Source organism: Erpetoichthys calabaricus, chromosome 6 (assembly GCF_900747795.2).
Source record: "Erpetoichthys calabaricus chromosome 6, fErpCal1.3, whole genome shotgun sequence".
Lineage (NCBI taxonomy): Eukaryota > Metazoa > Chordata > Cladistia > Polypteriformes > Polypteridae > Erpetoichthys > Erpetoichthys calabaricus.
In genome coordinates, this window is record NC_041399.2 from 70146944 (window position 1) to 70174770 (window position 27827).

General features: G+C 38.9%; 1 protein-coding gene across 2 annotated transcripts in view; it reads right to left on the minus strand.

Annotated features, from left to right (window-relative positions):
- LOC114653063 (transmembrane protein 241) overlaps positions 1 to 27827 on the minus strand; it is a 100806-nt gene that overhangs the window by 13353 nt on the left and 59626 nt on the right. The window contains exon 14 of one of the 2 annotated variants that reach the window (XM_051928925.1): positions 9717 to 9781. The exons of the other annotated variant lie outside the window; for it this stretch is intronic. Coding sequence (XP_051784885.1) covers positions 9717 to 9781 — 65 coding nt within the window. The remainder of the gene's footprint in view (positions 1 to 9716; positions 9782 to 27827) is intronic. 2 annotated transcript variants of the gene reach the window in all.

Genomic DNA, 27827 nt, shown 5'->3' on the forward strand with positions numbered 1-27827 from the left:
ATGGCCCTCCACCTGACACAAATGGTGTCACCCACTGCATCCCATGGCCATGACCCTGTAAGATCACAACAGAAGTGGACTGCTAGAACAAGGCGGCTGCAATCCATTTTGTGAGTTCAGAGTGGTGTGCTATCTCGCTGATAAAAAAAAAAAGTTAAAGCACTGACTTAGTTCAATTTATATTACTATGGAAAGCTTATAAAAGTAATTAAACTGCCATACACTGTAATTTCCCATCAGGGTTTAATATAGTGTGCCACATACCAAAGTAAATTATCCCTACTGCTCTTTAGCTCTAAATGTAAATCTGTAGATCTCTCAAGTAAATGGTTGTGTCCCTGGCATGCATTTCCATTTTTTTTTTGTAGCTTCACATCTTTTTTTCCTGACTACAACAGCAGCACTTGACGCTCGCTAACCTGCCACTTCACCACATCACACCAACCCGTCAGACAGATTGTGCCACTCAGCTTTTACCAAGTAAAGAAGACAAAACCAAGAAACTGTAGACATTTTTCCATCACGTGTTGAACTTTGTATGTCATATCATAGTTTGGCTTGAATTTACCACAAGGTGGACATACTGTATGGCCTAGAGAGTAGAGGAATGAAGGTCAGCAGGACCAACACAGAAGACACGAGTATGAATGAGGGAGGTCAGAGGAATAGTGAGGATGCTGGGAGTAGAGTTGGCGAAGGTCAGTTAGTTTAAATACTTGGAAGTATTGAGGAAGAGAGGTGAAGAAGAGAATGCAGGAACAGTGAAGTGGGTGGAGAAGGGTGTCGGGAGTGATTTGTGACAGATGGGTACCAGCAAGAGTGAAAGGGAAGGTCTACAAGAAAGTAGTGAGACCAGCTATGTTATATGGGTTGGAGATGGTGGCACTGACTAAAAAAACAGGAGACAGATCTGGAGGTGCCAAAGTTAAAGAAGTCAAGATTTGCATTGGGTATGAAAAAGATGGACAGGATTAGGAGCGAGTTCATTAAAGGGTCATCTCAAGTTGGATGGTTGGGAGATAAAACTAGAGAGGCAAGATTGCATTGGTTTGGACATGTGCAGAGGAGATATGCTGGATATTTTGGGAGAAGGAAAAGTCCAGGTAAGAGGGAAAGAGGAAGGCCTAAGAGAAGGTTTATGGATGTGGTGAAAGTGGACATGCAGGTGGTGGGTGTAACAGAGCAAGAGGCAGAGGACAGGAAGATATGGAAAAAGATGATCCGCTGTGGGGACCCCTAATGGGACCGGTCGAGAGACGAACAAGAAGATCAGTATTGAATTATGCACCACTTCTATTATGAAGGAAAGGCTGCAATCTGAAGTCTATACAACAGTTAACTGTATTGTTGTAATTCTCAGTGTCTGCCTTGTATTTCTCTTGTTGCAGTTATTTTTGCTAGGAAATTGTATCTTTAAAATATCATGCATCAGTAGGGTGGTCCAGAAATCAAAGCAAAGAGTTGATGTTTGTAGAATCACATCTCCACAAGGTTTATTTTTGTCCTTTAGGGGCAGGGTGCTTACCTGTGAAATTTCGGCCTGATTGTGAGAGGTCACTCCATTCTGAATATTTCATTGCATTGGGTGTGACGAGGATGGACAGGATTAGAAATGAGTACATTAGAGGGTCAGCTCAAGTTGGACGGTTGGGAGACAAAGTCAGAGAGGCGAGATTGCGTTGGTTTGGACACGTGCAGAGAAGAGATGCTGAGTATATTGGGAGAAGATTGAGCTGCCAGGGAAGAAGAAAAGAGGAAGGCCTAAGAGAAGGTTTATGGATATGGTGAGAGAGGACATGCAGGTGATGGGTGTAACAGAACAAGATACAGAGGACAGAAAGATATGGAAGAAGCTGATCCGCTGTGGCAACCCATAACAGGAGCAGTCGAAAGAAGAAGACGAAGATTGTTGCTATGTATGTAAGGGCTAAGTGATTAGTAAACAATAAAAAAGTGAAACAGAGAAAATTCTACTACTAAGCTGGATTTCCCATAACATTCTAGTAGAAAGTGTAAGTTTCCAGAACATTCTAGTAGTCAGCATTTAAGTTGTTTTTGATGACTGATTCTCGGAAGAAATAAAGGAAAAAAATGGTGCAAAGTCTGCAGGAGCTTAAGCAAGGCCCTTAACCTGAAAATTGCTCCAGGGGCGCTGTACAATAGCTGGCACTGGGCGCTGACCTCAGAAGGTCATGCAAAAAGACAATTTTCCCACTGGGGAATAATACCGTGTACCAAATACCAAAATTCCTTGACATCTTAAGCTGACAAATGAATCTGAACAACTGAAGTTAGAGGATCTGGTAAGAGAAAGACCAATATCCTTATATGATGTCCTTATGGGAAAAGGCAAAGAAAGGCCTCAGTTGTTTTTCAAGAAAGCACCACAACAGTGGACACAAGATCCAATCTGCAAAGAATTTTGTGAACTGTTAAGCATGCAGGACTGTAATGAATGATGCAGCTGAAAGAGGAACAAGACTTATGAAAAAGTTCAATGACATACTGACAAAGGACCAGGAACAGAAACAGTTTTATTTTTTGACTGGTTACAAACCCTCACAAGAATCTTTGAACTTCATCAAAGACAGTGGTAATGTTGTAGACCCATAAGTGTGGAAAAGATGTTTGCTGTTCAGATGATAAAAAAGGAGTGACCACTAAACACTTATTTTCATTAAAGGTTTGTGTGTTTGTTGCTAGTATGATGAAGAAAAAACCTAACCTTGAGGAGAACTTGAATGTGTTAGCATTTTGGCCCGCCCTAATGCATCAGTGCCCTGCTAGTTCTGCCCTTATTATTTAATAAATTGGAATGACAATGGCAAGGGTGATCATTTACATGTTTCTTACTTTTTCAGGATTTTTCCAATGCATACAATTAAAGTGTTTCTAATAATTGCCCAAATGATTAATAAAAGAAATGAGGTATGTTTATATGAATGCATATATAGTCAAGGTGGTGCACTGGTATGCAAACTCCGGTAAGGAGACTGGGATTTGCATACCGAGTGGTTTTTGCTTGGAGTATGCATGTGCCCCCCGTGTCTACATAGGTTTCCTCCTACATTTCAAAGACATGGAGAGTAAGTGAGTTGGCCCATGGGGGAGTGTGTGTGTTCACCCTGAGATTGACTGGCACCCTGTCCAGCGGTTGTTCCAGCCTTGCGTCCAATGCTTGCTGGGATAGATTTCACCTGTCTGGCAACCCTGCCTGTGATAAGTGGGTTAGGAAGAGGGATAGATGGATATATGTGAATTCGAAAATAAACATTGCCACTTTTTAGGCAATATCTAAAAACAAATAAAAGATTTACTGTATTTTGTCTGAAAAAAAGATCAAAAAAGTAAATGAAAATGACAAAAACATATTTGTATTACTGAAAAACTGTACAATGTGTCTCTTTCTTGTAATATTTCCAAAAAATATTCATCCCATTTACAAATGGAAAACCACACAAGTTTTCTCCACTAATAATGAAAATGTAATTCTGAACATGAAAATTAAAAAAACGAATCGCTGTGAAATTTAGGATTAAAATCATAACATGTTGTTGGGGTTGAAGATGACATACACCATGTTGGCCTAAAATATGCCTATTTAGTAATTACTGTAAATTGAGAGCTCTTTGACCTGCCCATTCTATCCAATTTTATTTGCATTTTACAATGGCTGTTTTCTCTAAAAATCTTTAAAACCATCTTTAATGTCAGCAGCTCTGATCTCTAAATAACAGCCATCCATTGTAATCTTTGATGTCCAGATTCCAGCTGCACCATGGGGTTCAAACAGTTCTGCTTTGGGATGCTAACTGCTATCTAAATGCTGATGCTGGACCACCCACTGCGTTAGCTCTGCTTGATGTCACTGTTAATTCTTATACCATTCACCACATCTTCCCATCTGACTTCATGATATTAATGTCTGGATTGTGACAAACATTCCACATTTCAAATAAGGCTGCTTTTTATGATCTTGAAGAAACAGGACTTTCATCATGCAGCTTTCTTATTATGTTAACTCCCCCATTCTTATTTGATTTTCTTGATAGAGGCCTAAAGCCTCATTCTACCATCTATCACACATCTTCCATCACAACAAAGAAGGTAGGTATGTGATATAAAAATATTTAAAATGTATGATTAAAAAAAAAAAAAAAAACAAAGCTTCCAAAGATGAAAAAGTGAAAAGTCGTTTTAACCCAGGGGTTCTCACTCTCAGTTCTGGTGACCCTCTGTGGCTGCAGGCTTTTGCTCCAACCACGTTCATAATAAGTGATAATAAATGATGTCATGTAATTAGCTGGTCTTTTTTTCTCTTCTCTTATTTTCATTCAGAAAAGCACAATAATATGATTTTTACATTTATATAACATTTAGAAGTATTTCTATTTTTTTTAATATCGTTAAATGCTTAACTCATTTTTTTCCTATTATTTTAACATTATTCTGTGTAGTTTGCTTCTTTCGTTGTATCCTAATAATGACAAATTAAAAGAAACAGAACAGACACCTGGGAAAACAACACTGAATGATGAAAGGCTACAACTACCTTAGCATCAGACCCACTAATTAGTAAATAATGTATTAAATAACCAGAAAAACTGGAAAACAACAATGAACATCAGGATGAAAATATTGTTAAAAAGCAAAAACTACATTTCCCATATATAACTGCTTATTACATTTTAATAACAATTTACCAAACTTAGTTTCATAATTTTTACATTGACTCCACAACACAGTAACCGGGTACTAACCAATCACTCACATTAGGCCAGCCGTCTAAACAAAACAAACAAAAGTTGGTTGGAACAAAAACCTCAGGACCGAGACTGAGAACCACTGTTTTTACTTTACTGTTAATCAGATTGATCAGATCAGATTGTGACTGCTATGCAATGAGGTCATGTAATTCCAAAAAAAGACAAAACGTTTGATAAAACCAATTGACCAATTGGGTAATGATCAGATTCATTTATTGCCATCCCCGTACTGATGGTGGAGTGATCATGCAAGTGAACTCAAAGGAAGAAAAAACTCTCCAGTTATGAATGTTTTAAGTCCGTGAAGTGTTTGGTTTCGGCCTGGCCTTGGCCTCTAAACCTCATTACTGATGCAACCTCAGCATTCAAATATAAATTAAACATCTGCGTCTTCTCTATTGCATTTAAAAACCATCATCATATTACCGGAAATGCTTGTAAACTCATCTGTCAGCCTGCTTATAGTGAATTTTAGTCCAATTGTTACATTGTGAGCAGGAATTGTGAAGGGCTAAAGTCTTCATGAAATCACATATAAACCATATATGCCAAATGAAGGTCCAGAATAGTATAGGAACTCTCCAGTTCCTTCCAAAACTGCATGAAAATAAAACCGCTTACAGACAAGTGAAGGCCATTCAAGCCATTAAACTCCTCTGGTCAGCAGACAGATAGATTTTTTTCTTGCATGTAGCTTTTTACACCCACGTTAGCATGACTCAACACATGCTTTTCTGTAAATATTTCTAAAACTCTATGACTGAAAAAAAGTTTCCTGGTTTGTTTCTTGAATGCCTTTGCCATTAACCAGTGTCCACGAGTTTGTGTTTCACTGTCCAGTGGGAAGAATTCTAATGAATAATCTTTATCAATGGCTTTAAAAGTTATGAAGACCTATTTGACATCACATCCTTATCAGAATTGGCTGATGTTAGGATTGGTGTTCCACAGGGGTCAGAGCTGGGCCGCTGCTATTTTAAACATATATAAAAGATTTGGATAGGAATATAAGTAACAAGCTGGTTAAGTTTGAAGATGATATCAAGTTAGGTGGATTGGCAGATAATCTGAAATCTGTTAAATCATTACAGAAGAAGTTGGACGGCATACAGGCCTGGGCAGATTAGTGGCAGATAATATTTAAAGTCAGTAAATGTAAAATATTACACATTGGAAGTAAAAATGTTAGGTCTGAATACACAATGGGAGGTCTGAAAATCGAGAGTACACCTTATGAGAAGGATTTAGGAGTCATAGTGCACTCTAAGCTATTGACTTCCTGACAGTGTTCAGAAGCCATTAAGAAGGCTAACAGAATGTAAGGTTATAAAGCACGATGTGTAAAGTACAAGTCCAAGGAGGTTCTGCTCAACCTTTATAATGCACTAGTGAGGCCTCATCTGGAGTACTGTGGGGAGCTTTGGTCTCCAGGCTACAAAAAGGACATAGCAGCACTAGAAAAGGTCCAGAGAAGAGCAACTGGATGGATTCCAGGGCTACAGGGGATGAATTATGATTTTAGTTGCGGCAAAAGAAGATTAAGAGGTGACATGATTAAAGTATTTAAAATTATGAATGGAATTAGTACAGTGGATCAAGACTGTTATTTTAAAATGAGTTCATCAAGAACACAGGGACACAGTTGGAAACTTGTTAAGGGTAAATTTTTCACAAACATTAAGAAGTTTTTCTTTACACAAAGAAATGCAGACACTTGAAATGAGCTACCAAGTAACATGGTACACAGTAAGACTTTATAAATTTTCAAAACTTGACTTGATGGTTTTTTTAGAAGAATTAAATGGATAGGACTGGATAGCTTTGTTGGGCTGAATGGCCTGTTCTCGTCTGTTTGTTCTAATGTTCTAATCACTATAGTGCCTTACATGTTTAAGACTGAAGAGATGCACTTTGTTGACCTTCTTCACACAGTCTCTAGTGTTGTTAGGTCGTGTTTATCCAAATGGCATCTTCATTGTCAGTCGGCCTCAGCCATATTTTAAATGTGATTGATTTTATCACTTCACATACAGTGGTGTGAAAAACTATTTGCCCCCTTCCTGATTTCTTATTCTTTTGCATGTTTGTCACACAAAATGTTTCTGATCATCAAACACATTTAACCATTAGTCAAATATAACACAAGTAAACACAAAATGCAGTTTGTAAATGGTGGTTTTTATTATTTAGGGAGAAAAAAAAATCCAAACCTACATGGCCCTGTGTGAAAAAGTAATTGCCCCCTGAACCTAATAACTGGTTGGGCCACCCTTAGCAGCAATAACTGCAATCAAGCGTTTGCGATAACTTGCAATGAGTCTTTTACAGCGCTCTGGAGGAATTTTGGCCCACTCATCTTTGCAAAATTGTTGTAATTCAGCTTTATTTGAGGGTTTTCTAGCATGAACCGCCTTTTTAAGGTCATGCCATAGCATCTCAATTGGATTCAGGTCAGGACTTTGACTAGGCCACTCCAAAGTCTTCATTTTGTTTTTCTTCAGCCATTCAGAGGTGGATTTGCTGGTGTGTTTTGGGTCATTGTCCTGTTGCAGCACCCAAGATCGCTTCAGCTTGAGTTGACGAACAGATGGCCGGACATTCTCCTTCAGGATTTTTTGGTAGACAGTAGAATTCATGGTTCCATCTACCACAGCAAGCCTTCCAGGTCCTGAAGCAGCAAAACAACCCCAGACCATCACACTACCACCACCATATTTTACTGTTGGTATGATGTTCTTTTTCTGAAATGCTGTCTTCCTTTTACGCCAGATGTAACGGGACATTTGCCTTCCAAAAAGTTCAACTTTTGTCTCATCAGTCCACAAGGTATTTTCCCAAAAGTCTTGGCAATCATTGAGATGTTTCTTAGCAAAATTGAGACGAGCCCTAATGTTCTTTTTGCTTAACAGTGGTTTGCGTCTTGGAAATCTGCCATGCAGGCCGTTTTTGCCCAGTCTCTTTCTTATGGTGGAGTCGTGAACACTGACCTTAATTGAGGCAAGTGAGGCCTGCACTTCTTTAGACGTTGTCCTGGGGTCTTTTGTGACCTCTCGGATGAGTCGTCTCTGCGCTCTTGGGGTAATTTTGGTCGGCCGGCCACTCCTGGGAAGGTTCACCACTGTTCCATGTTTTTGCCATTTGTGGATAATGGCTCTCACTGTGGTTCGCTGGAGTCCCAAAGCTTTAGAAATGGCTTTATAACCTTTACCAGACTGATAGATCTCAATTACTTCTGTTCTCATTTGTTCCTGAATTTCTTTAGATCTTGGCATGATGTCTAGCTTTTGAGGTGCTTTTGGTCTACTTCTCTGTGTCAGGCAGCTCCTATTTAAGTGATTTCTTGATTGAAACAGGTGTGGCAGTAATCAGGCCTGGGGGTGGCTACGGAAATTGAACTCAGGTGTGATACACCACAGTTAGGTTATTTTTTAACAAGGGGGCAATTACTTTTTCACACAGGGCCATGTAGGTTTGGATTTTTTTTCTCCCTAAATAATAAAAACCATCATTTAAAAACTGCATTTTGTGTTTACTTGTGTTATATTTGACTAATGGTTAAATGTGTTTGATGATCAGAAACATTTTGTGTGACAAACATGCAAAAGAATAAGAAATCAGGAAGGGGGCAAATAGTTTTTCACACCACTGTATGCCTACATTTAATTGAAATTTTAATTGAAATTAAGATCTTCTGTGTACATTTTGAATTGTCTTATCAAATTTTGTGTCATCCAAAAATTGAAGCCTACTTCCTTTATCTGAAAAGTAAAACACTTCACCGACCTACCACAACATTAATTATCTCATTTTAGTAAGACTTCACTAGAAATGCAGAAATATTATAATTCACGGCAAATCAATAACAGATACTCCATTGATTTCCATGTGATTACATAAATTCACCTGATAAATAAAGATGTCAATATTTTACTTTCTTTCACGATTCTAGATATATAGTTAAAATTTCATTTCATGAGTTGCAGTAAAAAATGCAAGTTGATCAAACCCAATCATTTCTAAAAATTTGCTGGAGGAGTAGAAAAATAAAGAAACTACATGGAGTACATCCTCGCTATCTGTGGATTCCATTTCCACAGATATGCATATCCACTATTATTACAGCCGCGGTCTAATGACACCTATTTCCAGTTAAGGTCCTCGCTACGGACCGTGGGGATAGGGTGGGGAGACATCAGGGGTTGTATTTGCGCCCATGTGCACAAGAAAACAAAATTCTGAGAGGCCTATCAAGCATTAGCGACACGTGAAGTTGAGTACAGTAATAACAGGTCTGTGATGCCTTTAGATGTTCAGGACTGCATGCATGATACACTGAATGGATGAACAGTGTCAAGAGGCATGGGTAAGTTGCTGAAACCCATTTGTAATGGAGAACAGGGCTTGTAATATTTTCCTCACGAACAAGGAATTCCCAGTAACTGTAGGTCATAAACTTGGACTAATTAAGTCTCTGCCCTTTGGACATAATGGTCGTCGCTATTACCAATTGGAAGGTTTAACAAGGTTCACAAGTCTGCCCTTCTGCTGTTTAGAAGAGCATTTAGAAGACAATCGGACTTGATTATCAAAGAAGTAAAACTAATAGGTAGGTTTCTGTAAGTAAACCTGTGGAAGGATCATTCCCGAGACTTTAAGTGTGAGAGTAGAGAGCTGGAACGCCAACTCAATCCCATCTCCTCCTGTCGGTCCCCTCTCCTAAGCCGACATCCCACAGGATCAATGCTTCAGTATCTGTGGTGTCTGTATTCCTACGTTTTTTTAGGAATGTAACCCCCAATGAGAATTGGCTGTAATTTATGATATATAATTTAAAAATCTAAATTTTAAATATAACTTTTTAGTAACCTTATACTTTAATTATCTGATAGTTACATTAATAAAAAAGACTGAGTCAGTCACTGAACAAAATAAAGACCTGTTCAAACTTACCAAAGCAGTGTTGATATGTTCACCGTAAAATCAAATATCAATGGTGTCAGGAGTATTGATAGAACCTAAGAATTGAAAAACATGAATTACTGAAAACAGGGCGAACATGCTTGGAAAATACTTTCAAAAGTAAAATAAAAATTCACTGATTTAATGTGAGTACCAGTAGAATATTATCAAACATCTCATTTAATTTTGAATCTGTTAATAAAATCCAAAAAGCCACTAGATAATATGATGTGCCATTTGCAATTTGGAGATTAGGAAGTGAGACCTAAGTTCACACACCCACACCCAAGCCCACAATTACTCATTCATGCAAGACAAAGATAATGTCACAAATCCACCTGACATTAAGAATGTTGTAGAAAACAGGAGGAATGAGAGAAAGCTCAAGTTGAACTGGTTATGCTGCATATCATTAAAAGCGCTGTTTACTGTAGTCACTTTGTGACAAACTGGGAGTATTGTAACTCGGCCTTCAGTGGAACCAGAAATCCCAGAATTCACCTTGAAAAAATAACAATTATGATCTCAAAGGTTATCAAAGAATTCAACAGTATGTTTATTCCTGGGCAGCACGGTGGCACAGTGATTGCGCTGCTGCCTCGCAGTAAGGAGACCTGGGTTTGCTTCCCGGGTCCTCCCTGCGTGGAGTTTGCATGTTCTCCCCGTGTCTGCGTGGGTTTCCTCCCACAGTCCAAAGACATGCAGGTTAGGTACATCGGCGATCCTAAATTGTCCCTAGTGTGTGCTTGGTGTGTGTGTGTGTGTGTGTATGCCCTGCGGTGGGCTGGTGCCCTGCCCGGGGTTTGTTCCTGCCTTGCTCCCTGTGCTGGGTGGGATTAGTTCCAGCAGGCCCCCGTGACCCTGTGTTAGGATATAGTAGGTTGGATAATGGATGGATGTTTATTCCTTTCATTGTGATATAAACCAGAATACTTCAGCACTAAAACAGCTCAGGTACATTATTTCCAAAACACTGTTCATAGTAATGGCATCAGTTCCTTCTCTAGATGTTCATAGGGATCATGAGCATAAAAAGCAATATTAACATTGATTTCTGCTAAATGCTTATGTCTGAGTAGAAATTACTATGCATCATCCATTATTAGGTAATGGGACTACTGTAGCTGGCTATGACCACATTTCTGTTCCAAAGGAGGTCCTTCCTTGAATCATGATCAAGAATGAAATCCCTCAAAAATTAGTGGCAAAATTCCCCTATTCTGTTACCACCACTTGCTTTCACTGCCACCACTTCAGGAGAGGGATATTTAGTCACTTTACGCAGCCTTCATACAAACGAAAGTGAGGAGAACATTTAAAACCTTCAAAAGGCTTGCACATCATAAAGCAACATGTTACTGCCCTCCTGAAAATCTCCCCAGCAGCAAGCAGACATCTAGTAATCCCGATACTGAAGGCTCAAATAGAAGGCAACAGAGAAAAACAAACTGGCCTACCTACTCTGCCTGGGGATCATTAAAAGAAAAGCCTTGAATATTCATTTTCCACCTTACTATTAAGTTTCTTTACAATGTAAGGATAATTTTTACAAAAGCAAGCCATTTAGCTGAACATAGTTCATCAACTCCTATTTACCTAACATCTACTATACCAAGTGTGAAATTTACCCTTAACTGCCTTTCATCCTTGCCCCCCTGTTCCATTTAAAGAATTTGTTTTAAAGTAACAGCTGGCACCCACAGTACTGATTCCTTTCATAATTCCAAAAACTTCATCCATTTTTCCATGTAACCTTCAAATGCCTAAATTGAAAAGTCTCAACTCCTTCAGTCTCACTTCATAGCTCATACCACACAGTCCTGCAATATGTCTGGTTAGGCCACTCCAAGCTCTCTCTAGTGCGATTATATCTTTATTGTAAAAAACAATAGTACAGATGAGGCCTCACTAATTTGTTGTTTAGCTTCAGAATAACTTCCTTTCATTTGTACCTATCACATTGTGCTATAATCCAACCTATAAGCCTTCCTAATCGCTTCAGTACACTGTCTCATTAAGTGCATTTTCGAGTCTGACACCCCCCACCATGAAGTCATAGCTATCATTTATAGTTCTCAAAAATAACACTTTAATTTAACTTTCTGCAACTTGCATATCTACCCAAGTATGAGCCTTTTAAAGCTACATCAATAATGATTCAACTGATTCCATCATATTGGCACTTCTTAAACTTTGCTTACAGTTTTCTGTAAATTTTGCCAGCTCACTAGTTACATTTTCATCAATTTATAGAAATTAACAAAAAGTGGTCCCAGCATTTCCTGAGAGACAGCACTTTTACCATCATCTAAGTCATAAGAAGCTCTTCACACAATATCCCTTTGTGTTCTGTGTTAGAAACACAGATTGATAAACAGATAGCATTTTATTTGTCCCAAGGGGGAAATTGAGCTTTGTACAGAAGTTCAATAACTAAATATTATAACAAAAAACACCCCCCAAAATACATATTACTGATTGGCACTCCAGCCACCATAAAAAAACTTCACAAAGCTCTGAGATGACAGAAAAGACTCCTTTTTCCTCTCCAAGGAAGTAGCTCTGCTGTAGCCAACCATAGGAAGGCTGCTCGCATCATGAAGGGGATGGGGGAAAGCCCTCGGGAACCCCATCCCCGGAAGAGTTGAAACCGTAGGAGAGCCAATGGGGTCAGGTCTGTTGGGGGATTGGAACTGGTGTGGTGCTGAGGCGTTGCCTGCTGCACAGTAGCACTCGGGTCCCAAGTTGAGGTGGCCCATACAGGTGGGCGCATGGAACGTCTTGTCTCTCCAGCAAGATGATCATCTTCCTCTGCTGTTGGAGGAGCTGCGTAAACTCCGCATTTCAGTGGCGGCACTCTCTGAGGTGCGCAGACCGGGGACTGGCCAGATCTCTGTAGGTACACCTTTTATTGGTCTGGTCTGTCTGATGGCTGTCATACTCGGGGAGTTGCTGTTGCTGTAGCGGATTGGCTTCTTCCGATGGTGTCCAATGTCGCTCCTTTCAACAAGCGTATTATGAGACTCAGATTACGGCATTCCTTGGGTGCCTTGTCTGTTGTCTCAGTGTATGCTTCGACCGCGGTGAGTGATGTCTGGGTGAGGGAGACATTTTATTCGCAGCTTCGCTCGGTGATTGATGGGTGTCCACGAGGTGACACTCCTCTGGTCATGGGTGACTTCAATGCAGCCACTGGCACTGACAGGGCTGGCTATGAGGATTGTCTCGGTCCCCATGGGTCTGGTGACCGTGGTGAAAGTGGCTCCATGTTCCTTGACTTTGCAAAAGGTCAAGGGCTGCGAATCGCTGGATCCTGGTTCCAGCACCCAGAACCGCATCATTAGACTTGGTATTCCAATACTGGTGGTGCGGTGAAGGAGATCGATCACATCCTCATGGGCGGACGCTGGAGGCTCTTGCAAAACTACAGGGTCTACAGAAGTGCCCAGTTTGTGAATTCTGACCACAGACTTGTTGTTGCTACTGTTAGGATACAGTTTAGGTCCAGTAGGTTACCACCTAATAGGAAAATGAGCCTGGACTTGGCCAGACTCCAAGACCAGGCTGTTTCTGGGGAGTTTGCATGCAGTTTGTGTGAGGAACTTGCAGATCTGGGTACGACTGCCGATCCTAATGAGATGTGGGAGACCTTCCATGACAAGACCCTGAAGGTTGCTAAGGGTTGTGTTGGTGTTACCAGAAGGAGGTGTTTCATCTCACAGGGCACCCTGGATATCATTTAGAAAAGTCGCAACGCACGGCTCAATGGCAGCTCTGGTCTGTACTGGGAACTGAGAAGGATGGCTGTGAGGGCTCTGAGGGCAGATAAAGAGGCGTTTGTTAGAGGAATCTGTGAGCAAGTGACACACCATCTGTAGTCTAGCGACCTACGTCCTGCTTACAGAGGAATCGAAACATTACACACATCTGAATCTGTTCCTCGGAGAGTCACAGTCAGGGCGGCTGGAGGAACGGTCCTTACGTATGACACTGCAGTTGTGACCCGCTGGGTTGGCTACTTTGAGCAGCTGTTCAAAGCTGATCCTCCGGCTAGGACGTTGGATATCTATGAGTTCACGGTTCTTGAGGCTGATCCTCCAGTTAGCTGTGAACCACCCTGATTGCACAGGTGGTGAACCAGCTGAAGGAGGGAAAGGCTGCGGGGATCTGTGGTATCCGGGGTGAACCTCTCCAGGCTGGTGGTAAGGCTGTCCTCCTGGCATTGCAAGCAATCTTTGCTTCCATTTAGGAGCCTGGCATCATCCCAACTGATTGGAAAATGGGACTTGTTGTCCCTATTTGGAAAGGGAAGGGTGATCACCTGGATTGCAGCAACTACAGGGGGATAACACTGCTCTCGGTGCCAGGATCTGCGACCACTTGCTCGACCACCAACAAGTACCACAATAAAGTGCTCTCTGTTTGAACTTCGACATGCTGATTCTCTCTCAAACTCAGGTCTCTCCTCCTCCAGCTAGTTGATAATTCATCCCTACTACATTCCAACTTTGCACTGGCCAAGGGATGGCTTTAACATTCACAAAGTTACTGATGAAATTCCTGGAAATGCTCCCAGAGTTGTGAATTCCTTCTGACACTCATGAAGACTTCTGCCCAAAGCTTTTTTTATTGCAGTCCCAGATATGCTGTACCCTTAGTTCACATTTACTGGGCCTAGCACTTCTGGTAATCTATCCAGGTGACTGGTCTTTCATTAATTTGAAGCAGGGATGCACATAATTCTACTGATGCCATCTCATGTCTAGGAGGACTTGTGCTGATCTTTTGGTCATCTCCCCCATCCATCTGTTTACTTTCATGCCAATTTCTGAGGCCCATTCTTTATAAATATGACATACTGCTATGCTGCTGCCAGTAAGTCCTCCTTCCCATATATAAATGTGATATACAATTACAGTATGAAAGTATGCCCAGCTGAACAGTTCCGTTCTTTTTTTAAAGGTATGTCTAATTTATTGAGAATGTCCCTCAAGTTTGTGACAAGTTTCTCATCATAACATTCATAGAACCTCCCCAAACAAGCGGTAATGCATTAGCTGTTACATTTTAATGAAGCAAAGTAAGATCAATTCTTCAATAGCAGGCTTGTAAAACATATTTTTGCAGTAACTGTTTTACTATACAGTTAATTTCATGATTACACCCACAGGTAGTGACCTATAAAAGCACACTACACTACAGTATTTGTTATGGAGTGTTAGACTAAATATCCCAGTTGAATTCTCATGGGCCTTATTTCCATTTCACAGCACATGATGGGTTTCTAAAGCCTTTATTTCTCAAAGGTAATGTGAATACAGCTGTCAGATGACATTCCTATAAATAAGTTGGTAATTGAAATAATGTCTAAGTCATTTACAAGAAAAAAAAAATGACAGATTTTCATTATCTCCAAAATTTTCAAAGAAATTATTGTGAAAAATGGACTCCAGAGACAGAAATGTAGAACAATAATTATCATTCTATATTTTACTTCATCTATAGATTTCCAAAAATAACATTCCAGTTCTCCCAGAAGAATGGTACTAAAACTGAACGGAATTATCACCAGGGAAATAATGCATCAATTCTCAGCCCTTTCCCAGTAGCATTAAACATGGCTAAAGTGTTTTATCCCAAGGAATGCCTTTGTTGTTTAGCATATCTCGTATACATAGTACTGTATATCTACATCTAGTATAGCTACTCACCCATCTTTGTAGCAGGCACAGTTTTCTCAAGTGTGTGTGAAACTCATTTTTTTATCAAATTGTTCATGAATGAGTATGATTATCCATGCCAGGCAATTCAGAATGTGCTGTATTTTCCCACCACAATGATAAGACATCACTCACAAGCAGCAGTAACATATAAAAGGCTGTTGTCTAGTTAATCACACAACGTCAGATAAATGCCCTAAAAATGTACAAAAATATCTGAATGTCATAATGCAGCCATTATTGCCTAATTTCAGTGTAGCCTTGAAGATAATGAAAACTAAAAAAGGCCAGTGTGGCTTAGTCAGCTAATGGGTAATGCAGTCAGCTTTTATAGTGGGAGCTTTTATCTTATTTATTTTTGCCATTTTTTTACTATAATTTTGTAAAGTACCAGAATGCAGAAACTATGGTGCTAAGCAACCAGGGATGATAACAAGTCTTAAGTTGAATTAATTTCCAGAGGGGATAATCCAGGCTGTCCATGAAACTGGCAGCGTCACAGTCATTACTAAAATGGAGGTAGGACTTTGTGTGGGTACTACAAGGCAATACAGCAAGATTCTCACAGTTCAGCAATTAATTAATGAACAGATACTGCTGGACTCCATTTATGTTATTCATCTACATAAAACTACTGTGTTTTATTGTCTGTTTAAGCAAACTAGTGTCTTTATGTGTACTCATTATGTAATTTATAAAGATTGTGCTTACATTTTACCTGAGAACTGGTCAAAAGGCTCTGCATCTGCACTCAGTAAAGAGTGCTATAAAAAAAAAACTGAAACTTAATTCTGTTTGAGTCACAACTAAAGTTTGTTATGTTACACGATCAACAATATTTAAATGCTGAAACTGACTACAAAATATTCCTTCTAACTGTTGCTTCCCTAAGTGCCAACTGTTTTGGGGGCCTCTATATTATATTATGGGCACTCCAGCTTCCCAAACACCGACACAAAGGCATAGACACTAGTATAAAATAAATAAGAAGATTTATTTGTGGGAAACACATCCCTAAAACATTTCCCACCACAGACACAGTCACAAAGCAGCACACAATAATAGAGGAGTCTGTAACTCTGTTGTCTCTCTCTGTCTTCATCTTTCTGCCTCCTCCACTCAAGCTTCATCTTTCTTCCTTCTGACTCTGGCTCCTTGACATGAGGCAGGCAGCTCCTTTTATCCAATCCCAGGAGTGCTTCCGGTGATATGACGCTGCAGTTCCAAAGCACTTCCAGGTGAGGTTGGAGCCCTATGGAATAGGGACTCCCAAATCCCGCAGTCTCCCCGGTAGCCTCCATGGGGCCAAGTAAGACTGTCCCCCGGGACTAGAATACCCTGTATACTTTTTGGGCACCCATGCTTATTGCCATTTAATGAGAGTGTGTAACAAGAACAGAGACATCCATCCATCCATCCATTTTCCAACCCGCTGAATCCAAACAGGGTCACGGGGGTCTGCTGGAGCCAATCCCAGCCAACACAGGGCACAAGGCAGGAACCAATCCCAGGCAGGGTGCCAACCCACCGCAGGACACACACAAACACACCCACACACCAAGCACACACTAGGGCCAATTTAGAATCGCCAATCCACCTAACCTGCATGTCTTTGGACTGTGGGAGGAAACCGGAGCGCCCGGAGGAAACCCACGCAGACACGGGGAGAACATGCAAACTCCACACAGGGAGGACCCGGGAAGCGAACCCAGGTCCCCAGATCTCCCAACTGCGAGGCAGCAGCACTACCCACTGCGCCACCATGCCGCCCAGAACAGAGACATTGTTCAGTTATTTATATACGTTGTTTAAGACACAAGAGAGGACTGAAGCAGCAACCATAGAGTTTAAAGTGCAGCACTCCTCCATCAGTGCCTGCCAGATGTGCACAGTGAGTTATGGATGATGGGAATATGTGTGTCTTATGATCATGCTGCCTAATCCACAACTGACCAAACAGTGCAAACACCAAAATACTTCTGAAAACTGAATATATTTAAATATTATTTTAGAGACCAACCATAATTTGAATGATTTCAAAATAGTTAACTATAAAAAAATAATCATTTACCTATGTCTGAATAGGGCTAGATCAGACTTTTTGTTTGATTTTTCTTTTTCTAAGCCACTTTGGTTGTCACTACTGTTTCAATACATATCTAGATTAATCTTTCAGAACTAACTGAGAAATGCTATTACTGTCATTATTTGAAATGTTTAATACATAGCCATTGGGGTAGAACAGAGTCTGGCTCCAGAAACCACTGCTGGTTAAAAGCACCACCACAAATGGCGTGATGTATCCTCACAACTCTTGGGACCCAGGTTCAGTTGCCAGCCCTGTATCTACGTAGGTCCCCCAGGTACTTCAGTTTCCTCCCACATCCATGACATGCATGTCAAGTTAACTGATGACACCTAAATGGAGGCAGCGGATTCAGATAATGGATAGACAAAAACTAATAACACATTCCATGTACAAGAATTTAAAGGACAGTGCTATAAGGCATTTCAGAGTAACAGATTGAAATAAAGTTATACATTTCCAGCTTTATAGTGCCATGATGGTCAAGTATACAGAGTACAGTGAAATTCTTACTTGAAAGTGCGAATCAACATGCAACATGTCACCACCCTGCAACACCATACTTAGTGAGTGTAACTACATCACCTCCAAACTTGTATCTTCCTTACTGAAATAACCTGCATACCTTACCTCAAAACATGTTAAATGGTAAAGCAGTATATTCTGCCTTCACACAAACGTATGTACAAAGTAAATATTTAATCCAGAAACAGATCAGCACTGAAGCGTGAAATCAATTTCCTACAGAAAAATGAAAACTAATGCGTGCAGCATTATACCAGTGACAAATCTCATAATGTTCACAATAAAGAGCGAGGAAAATTTATATCTATTGCTCCCTCACTTTTACAACAAGCAAAGTGAAAAATCAAACCTTTTCAAATCCTCTGGAAAATATCATTACATAGTATTGAATCAATCATGCAAAGACGGTTGAAATAAAAAGCACTGGAAGCAAAACTTCATTTTATTTTTTTTTCATATAATTAGTTACATGGTGTGGTCTTTACACCATATATACATCTTTGCCTGTTAAAAACTCAGCTTTAAAAATTTCATTTCATGCAGCTGATCAGTATTTTGAAGTTTTTGATGAAAGACCACAAGTCAAATCATGCTCATTACTGAAGTGCATCCTTCAAAGCTATTGAAATTTTGAACACAGTATTGGCAAAATTATTGGGAATAAAACTCGTATAATTAGGACCATAAGACAGTCACTTGTTGATTCAAACCACTCACTAACCAGGCAGCCATTTACAGTACTGTAAGACTTTGTTGCACTTGACTATCAATTACTGTGCCACTGCATTAGCAAACATGACATTATAAATCTCCAACTCAGTGGGCCACATTAAAACGCAGCAGAATGAGCAAATTGAGCTGCAACACTCTTTTGTGGATCATTACACAAATTTGAATGCAAAACCAATTGTGGTCAAGTCTGTTGAAGACCTACCATAATTAAATGTCTGTCATTATTTAAGATAGGCACTTTTTGGAGTAGAAGAGTTGACCAGTGTATAAAATAAATGTAATGGAACTCATTAAAATACAGTACATTGCTTTCATTTCTTTTCATGTCTAATACTTTCTAATACCGCTGTTCACCCAGTGTATATTCAATTCGTCAGTTCACTTAGCTGTGATATTAAATCTAAAAGCATTACACACAAAAGTAAGGTCACATTCAACTGGCAAGTGACAACAATGCATCTCTGCTTTAAAACTGCACATCCCATCAATTAGGGTGGGAAAGGTAAAAATGCAAATAAATACATTAGTCAGAGTACTGCAAAGTCTGATAATGGCACTGTGGGCTCTTTTAAGAGAGAAGTAAGCTAAAGATTTACTTTATATTCAATAAAAAGTGAATCTGAAACTATAATATGCAAAATAAATGCAGTCTCACATTACACCACAGCAATTTGCTGAGATGCTGCTTGGCTTACAGTGTGTTAAGCTTATGCACTCGCCATACTGTACAGATTATGAAAAATGTTTTGCATAGCCATATTCAAAGAAATAAAATTCTCCTTATTTCTGATTCTAATGGTTTGCATAAAGAGCCTTACATACAGTAAATCACCCAGTTTCCCAGGCAAACACATCTAAATGATACCTCTTTGTTTCAGATTAAACCACACCAAGCATTCTTTGGAAGAAACTGCATGATGACCAAATTATATGGTCTGTGTATTTGTGTACGTCTGCTAAAACCGTATTTCCTCTCCACGGAAATACTAATTGAAAAATAAACAGTTCTCAGTCCCAATGACCATACAAGCACTGGATGCCTGACCTGTGTGCTCAACAACAGGCAGAGTTGTAAGCCCCAGCAGGTCAGTTTATGGTATGTTTACTCGGCCTGAAGAATGATGTAATGGAAAGAACTGAGGCATTCTTTAAATGCTTCTCAGGGTTGCAATTTTCCATGAAACAAATATGCGGACCATCATTTATTTCAACAAGGAAACCAATTAGTCCATTTAAATATACACTACAGCTTTTTCCATTTTCTACTTAACATTTACCTGATGATCTAAAACCACAAGATTACAGTACATCTGCTGATATAACCCTTTCATCTATATGAGCACTTCTGCTTTGAATGTGTTAGGATAAGGTATATCCTAACACAATAATTCTAGAAAAACTAACATATGTTTATGTACTCATGCAAAACCTACCAAAATAAAATAAATCCTTAATATGCAAAATGCAGATGTACAGTTAAACAGATAATGCACTGCCTTATGTCTCAAACAATTCTCTTTGGAGAATTTTATTTTGATTATCCTATTACATACAAAGGTAACACAGTTGGGTCAAGCTGTTTTCCACTTAACATACCAAATTACTCCATCCACATTATTTAAAGTAATCTATCTGCCTCTAGGGCACACATTTTATTGTTAAAATCACAGAGTGCACTGACAGTTCGCTGTTGATACAGAGAAAATTCATTGGTGCTATACTCAAGTCAAGTAAAGTTGACCCTAATGACACTGACATCCCACGTTGACTGGACTGGTCTCTTCTGTCTGATAAATAAATAATATTACTCAATTACATTTATAAAGTGCTTTCCTCACCACTCAATGCACTTTTCATAAACAGAGAGGAACCACTTCAACCACCACCAATGTGTAGCACCCTCCTGGATGATGCGAAAGCAGCCATTACTGCACCATTACAATTAGCACACATTAGTTGTAAGGTGGTGAAGTGGTGAAAGAGATAGCCAATTAAAGTCAGGAGATGATGAGGGGGCCAAAATGACTAGGCCGTGGTGGACAATTTAGCCAGTACATTGGGATAAATCCTATTTTTTTCCAAGTGATTTTAATTACCACAGTGAGTCAGGACTTCAGTTTTAAGTCCCATCCAAAGGACAGTGCCATTTTTACAGCACAGAGGCCCTGTCACTGCACTGAGGCATTGGAATCCACACATAGACAACAGGGTAAGCAGCCCAAATGGCCTAATCAACACACATGGAACTCTCATTTTCCTCCAAGCTGTTAAGTTGATTGTTAAAAGTATAAGTGAGTGTGTGTGTGTGTGTGTAGGTGTGTGTCATGAAACTGAGGGCATACCGACAGGCGGAGTGGTGGCTCTGAGGCTAGGGATCTGCACTGGTAATCGGAAGGTTGCTGGTTCAAATCCCGTAAATGCCAATAGGGACTCTGCTCTGTTGGGCCCTTGAGCAAGGCCCTTAACCTGCAATTGCTGAGCGCTTTGAGTAGTGAGAAAAGCGCTATATAAATGCAAAGAATTTTTTATTTTTTTTTTAGGATTAGTTCCTGCTTTGCTATTTGCATAGCATCACACTGCCAATGACCCTGACAGGATAACATCAGGCCTTGAATTTTGGTGGATAAAAAGATTTCATCTCATTCAGAAGCAGTTCCTAACATAACATCCAACTTCAATGCTGCATGAAGATGTTTGTTGCCATTTTTAATCAAGTAAGAAAACCTTGAATCCCAGTCTACAAAAAAATGTGCTTATTTTGTTCTACCCTTACTGAAAATAAATAGATCAGGCTGTTTCATAAAGAATTTAGTTTAATTTTAAAAGGAATTTAGCAAACATTTATACTGTGCAAGGGAACAGATTTCTTTGTAATTTCATCAATTTCTACTGGTATTTATCTGTGTCGTTTTTTAAAAAGCCTAATTTAGATGAAGGGTAGTTAGTGGTGCTGCTTCATGCTGTAAGAGTCCTGTGCAAACAGTGTACATATTCTCCTCATGCCTATTTGGCTTTATCTGGGTACTCCAGTTTTATCCCCCCCATGTCCAAACTGTTGCATGTGAGGGTCACTGGTGAATATGATTTTGTCCCCTTATGAATGAGTGAGGGGTTTGCATGACTTAACCCTATAAAGTACTGGAACCCTGTCCAAGGCTGGCTCCTGTTAAATAAAATCATAAATCTTAAACTAATACTTTCACTCTGTATATGCGTCTACACATTTTTTATGCCTGACAAGACCATCTCACACTAGCCATTTTGTTGAATGCCTTGTACCCAACATTGTCAGGACAAGCTCCATCTTCCCTGTAACCCAGAAATGGATTAAGCATGTTTGAGAATATATGAATGTATACATGTGACGTATGAAAATTGCCTATAAAAAGTATTTACCCCTTGAAATTTTTCACTTTTTATTGTTATAAAACATTGCATCACAGTGGATTTCATTTGCCATTTTTGACATTGATGAACACCAAAAGACTTTTTAATGTCAAAGTGAAAACAGATTCCTGCAAAAATGTCTAAATAATTAACAAATATGAACCACAGAATAACTGATTGCATAAGTATTCACCCTTAATTTGACATTCCTAAATCATCGCTAGTGTAGCCAGTTGGTTTTAGAAATCACATACAGTAGGTAGTTCAATGGAGATCACTAGACTGGGCTTTCAGTTGATTGTTGTATAAATGCACTTCTAAATTTGGAAGGACCAACTTGTGGGGAGACAGTGTCATGGCCTAACTTACACAATGAGGACAAAAAAAAAACACTCAAAGCTACTACATGAAAAGGTGATTGAAAAGCACAAGTCAGGGAATGGAGACAGGAAAACTTCCAAGTCACTAAATATCCCCCTGGAGTCCAATGAAATCAGTCATAAAGGAACGGAGAGAGTACAGCACAGTTGTCATTCAGCCTACAGTAGGCTGTCCACAAAAACAGCATGGTAAAGTATGGAGGGGGCAGCACTTCACTGTGGGGATGCTTCTCTGCAGCAGGCTGTGATGGGTTTGTGAGGTAGATGGTAAAATGAACACAGCAAAATACATGAAAATCCTGGAGAAAAACCTGATGCAGTCTGAAAGAAAACTGCACCTTGGAAGATTTGTCTCCCAGCAAAACAGTGACTCCAAGCAAGGCTCCAGTACACTGGAATTGCTTATAAATAAAAAGATTAATGTCCTGGACTGGCCAAGTCAGAGCCCAGATCTTAATTCAACTAATAATTTGTGGCTGGACTTGACAAAGGCTTTTCCCTGATGATCAACATGCAACCTGACAGAGCTTGAGGGAAAATGTTAGTGTCCAGATGTGCAAAGCTAATAGAGAACTGTGTACACAGACTGAAGGCCGTCATGGCTTCCAAAGGTGTCTCTACTAAATACTGACCTGAGGTGGGTGAATACTTATATGATCAATTATTTTGTGTTTTACATTCAAAATTAATTTAGACCTCTTTGCAGAGATCTGTTTTCAGTTTGACGTTAAAGAGGCTTCTTATGGTTGATCAGTAAGCCTAATTAAATCCATTGTTACTCTGTGTTGTATATTAATAACATATGAAAACTTCGAAGGGGGAGAAAATTTATTGTAAGCAATGTATATATTTATGTACAACCTCACAACTCTTAAGTGAATCACACAAGTTCAAAAATACAAACTGAATGTGCATTTTTTAGAAGGAATTTAATATACAAGAAAGCAATTTCTAAGAATTGAACAAAATGGAAAAAGATCCCTATGAAGTAAATGTTATAGCAGGGAAAAAAATCTTCCTTTTTAACTTTCTTTGGAAATGTAATGACCCACTGAGGTCTACTTTGAATCTTGACAATAAGAGCATATACAAAGTAACTAATTAAAGAGAGAAATAAATGAAAGATAGGAATAAGTCTTAGATTAAAGAACTGCAGAAATGAAAAACCAGTAATGACAGGGACAGAATTTGGGAAACCCTGACATAAGGAACAAAGGCATATCAATTTATAGTCAATTAGAATATCCAAATGCAAATGCCTGCAATTTTTAGTGCTTAAGTACAATTGTTATGAGTCTGAAAAAATAAAAATACAATGTATTAAAACTCTTGCCACATACCAAACAGCAGAAAAACGAAATCAAAATGTTTCTAATAATCAGGAAATCTATTTGTACTGTAACATTTGAATAAGGTCTACCTACTAATCCCTGTTGCATTTCAAACCTAAGCTAGTCTATCCATCTTCAGACATTCTGTTAACATAGACTCCCCCAGGGATAACAAATCAGGGCAGTCCTCACTACCCTCCCCAAACTAACATCAGTGTGTTTATAGAACAGTGTGAATATTAGTGATGGCAAACCAAATACAAATTAAGAAGTAAAGGGTTATTTTTTCGATTGTGTACCTTTATCAAACTGACCTTATTGGTGACTACTGCACACTATGTACTACTACTTTAGATTGACTAAGGCAAGAATTTCTTAAAAATGTCTGAAAATAAATTAATCATGTATGTCTATCCAAAATAAACAGCCTTTCTATAGCCTTGACACCTTTCTATATGGTTTTCATAATCTGCCAGTGCATTCCTGGTATTTTCAACCCCTACTCCATGGTGAGGTCACTTCCTAGGAAATCAACTACAAACAGTACATAATATAACTGGGTGCTCCTTGGGATACCCAATACATCCTTTTTACCAGTCAAAGACTTCTCATTCCATGTGTACCTCCTAACACTACAAATGATTTACCAAGGGGTTCAGTCTATCCAAGTAGTCCTAGTTTACAGCAGAAAATCACCTCTAGCTAAACCTTTCTTACACAAAGGTGTTTCACATTCCTTCAAGGTCTTCACTACACTGTGAACACACCAAAATACAGTGTAAGCTTACAGCTAACAGATTGAATACTTCCAATTGGGTACATTCATTCTCAACAAGAAACTCTTCCTAGCCCTGAAAATAAATATCATAGCCAGATTTGTTGAATTTCTCTGGTACAACATTAGGAGGATCCTACTTAATGATATTCTCATCCCAGGGTCTAATCCAGTGGATTATAATTAAGATTGTGCCAGACAGTTATAGCCCTTCCAGAATGAGACAAATGAACTTTAACAGATCTCACATAGCATCACTCCTCATATTTCTCCATCAGTCTGTATCAGATACAAAACAATTGTGCTGGCTTACGTGGACACCAAAGACCATGACTTAGTCAGGACGTTGCTACTCTTACCTGATGAAAATGGCTCATCCAAAAGTAAAAAGTATTTTTTTTAAAAGGACTGGAAGATAAAAATATATTGAAAGAGCTGAGTAATGAATCGTTGTAAACAGGATAAGGATTGTTAACCATCAATAAAATATGGCAAATCATTATATAAAAAAAAATTACTAAGGAATTTCCCTAAGCAAAACTTTTAATTTACAAACTTCATTTTGTTTTACATTTATTGGAAAGCTTAGGAGGCTCTCAGCTGGAATGTCACCTTTGATATAAGAAAAGGAAGTGACACAAAACACATTACAGCATCATGTATCAGCAACATGCTGGTATGGCAAACAAATTATGAAAATGGCAGTACAGTTCTTCCCTTTGTATAGAAAATATGCTGTTGAACCTAACAAGAATATATACCACTAGCCCCACATTGTAGGAAAAATGCTGCCCATTCGTTCTCAGACACAAATAATTCATGTTTCCTGAGGCTATGGCAGCAGCACATGTCAACTCACCACATTGTTAAGAACTGATGAATGGCTCCTTATTTGCAGTAAAGGCACCTTTTCAAATTTTCCTTAACTTCTTTGGACTAAGCCTGTTACTGAGGACTTACTTTTTGCTGGTTTGTTCAAATGTTTTATTTGAATGAATGTATAACCACACACTGTGGTTGAGGTAAATATACAGTATTTGATTGTAAGGTGCTTTGGATAAAAACGTGAATTAAGAAAATAAAAGTAAATTTAACAAGATGGTAAACTCAATGAAAAAGTGAGTACAGCCCATGAAATGTTTTGTCTTTTTTAACATATGTTGATATATCACGATTTGATCTTCATTCAGACACTATCTATAGATAAAGGTGAAATACTGTAGTATGACAAACCCCATGCCACCTTTACATTTTGTAGTCAATTGTATAATTTTAAGTAAACATAAAATCAAATCTCACATGTGGAAAAATGTAAGTACACCCCTATATTTCTCACTATCTCCAATAACAAAAATTAGAATCTGGTAGATCAGATCAGGTGCAAATGATTAGGACATCACTGGAGATTATCTTAGAATAACCTGTCTTGTTTAAACCTTTGACATTTAGCTTGATTTGCTGTTGTGTGTTATCACCATGCCTAGATCAAAAACGCTCCCAAAGGCCTTCAGAAAGAAGTCTGGGAAAGAATTTAAAAAGATCTCCAAACAACTGGAAGTCAACCATTCCACTGTCTGGAAGATCACCTACAGTATATATGGAGAAGAATTTGAAAAAAGTGCAAATGATTAGAATGTCATCAGAGAACCTGATGTATTTAAATTCAGATATTAAGTTTGGTTTGCTCTTTGTTGTTGAAGTGTGTAGCTTTCAGCTGTCTAATTGACAATGGCTTTGGTAGGTTCTTGTAACTAAGAAAGTGTAACTAGCTTGTATTTTGTTTCAAGATTAAGATCACTTGTTCCAAAACTGTTCCTCAGACTGACGCTTACTCAATTATTTTGACATTTTTTGACCTTTTTGCACAAGTGTCTGCTAAGCAAATAAATAAAAATACAAATGTAAAGAGTGTGTTATCATCACGCCTATATTGAAAAAGTAGTCTGAGACGTTCAGAAAGAAAGATCTTGATGCCTACGAGTCTGGGAAGGGATTTTTAAAGATCTCCAAACAACTGGGTATCAAACATTCCACTGTATGGCAGATCACCTAAGAGTAGAGAAGATCAAACAGCTGCCAAATTGTCTAGGCCAGGCTGCCACAGCAAGTACAACCAAACAATAGAAGGCAGGATGCTGAAAGAATTGCATCACTTGATCTCCAGGTAACCTCTTTCCACTACTGATGTCAAAGTGCATCATTCTACCATTAGAAAGAGGCTGCACAAATTTGATTAACATAGGAGGTGTGCCAGGAGGAAAACTAAGCTCTCCAGGAGGAACATCAGGACAAGAATAAAGTATGCCCATGGCCACATAGATAAAGACATGGACTTCTGAAACAATGTGCTCTGGACAGATGATGGAAGTTAAAAGCGTTATTTGGCAACATTAACAGAAAACATGTTTGGTAAAACTCAAACCAGAAGACCCTGGCACCAACTGTAAAGCATGGTGATGTAAATGTTATGGGATGGGGCTGCTTTAGGGCACATGCACCTCACAACATCATATTACAAACTGTACGTTGCACCAGGGGGTGTTTGAGGACAATGTGAGACCATCTGTCAGTAGAATGTAGCTCATCTGAAAGTGGGCTTTGCAACATGATGATGACCCTAAATGTACCAGTTGAATATGGCTGAAAAGAAAGAGATGAGGGGATCTGGAATCGCCAATTCAAAGCCTGGATCTGAATCCCACTGGGAGACTTTGGGGGATTTGAAGTTGGTTGTGCACACAAGACATCCCTTAAGCAACACACAATTGAAAAAATTCTGCATGGAGGAGTGGAAGAAACTTTTGTCCAGTTGATGTCAGATAATGGTAGACAGTTATAGGTAATGCTTACTTGAGGGGGGCAATACACACTATTAGAGCCAAGGGTGGACTTAGTTTTTTTAGCTTCTTTCAATTATATCAACTTTATATAAAGATAATGTTCAAATGAAGATAAATCTTAATATGCCCACATACTGTGATTAAACATTTCCTTGGGTTTATCTTTCTTGACTGTAGTATAATGTGTAATAATAAATCAGTGTCATTTCCACAGTACTAATAAACGCAACAAAAAATAAAAACTCAATAAAATATGCGGTATAACCAAGTAGATGAATGTAAAATATTAAACAAAAAAGAACTACCACAGTTCTGTAGCAGCTGTT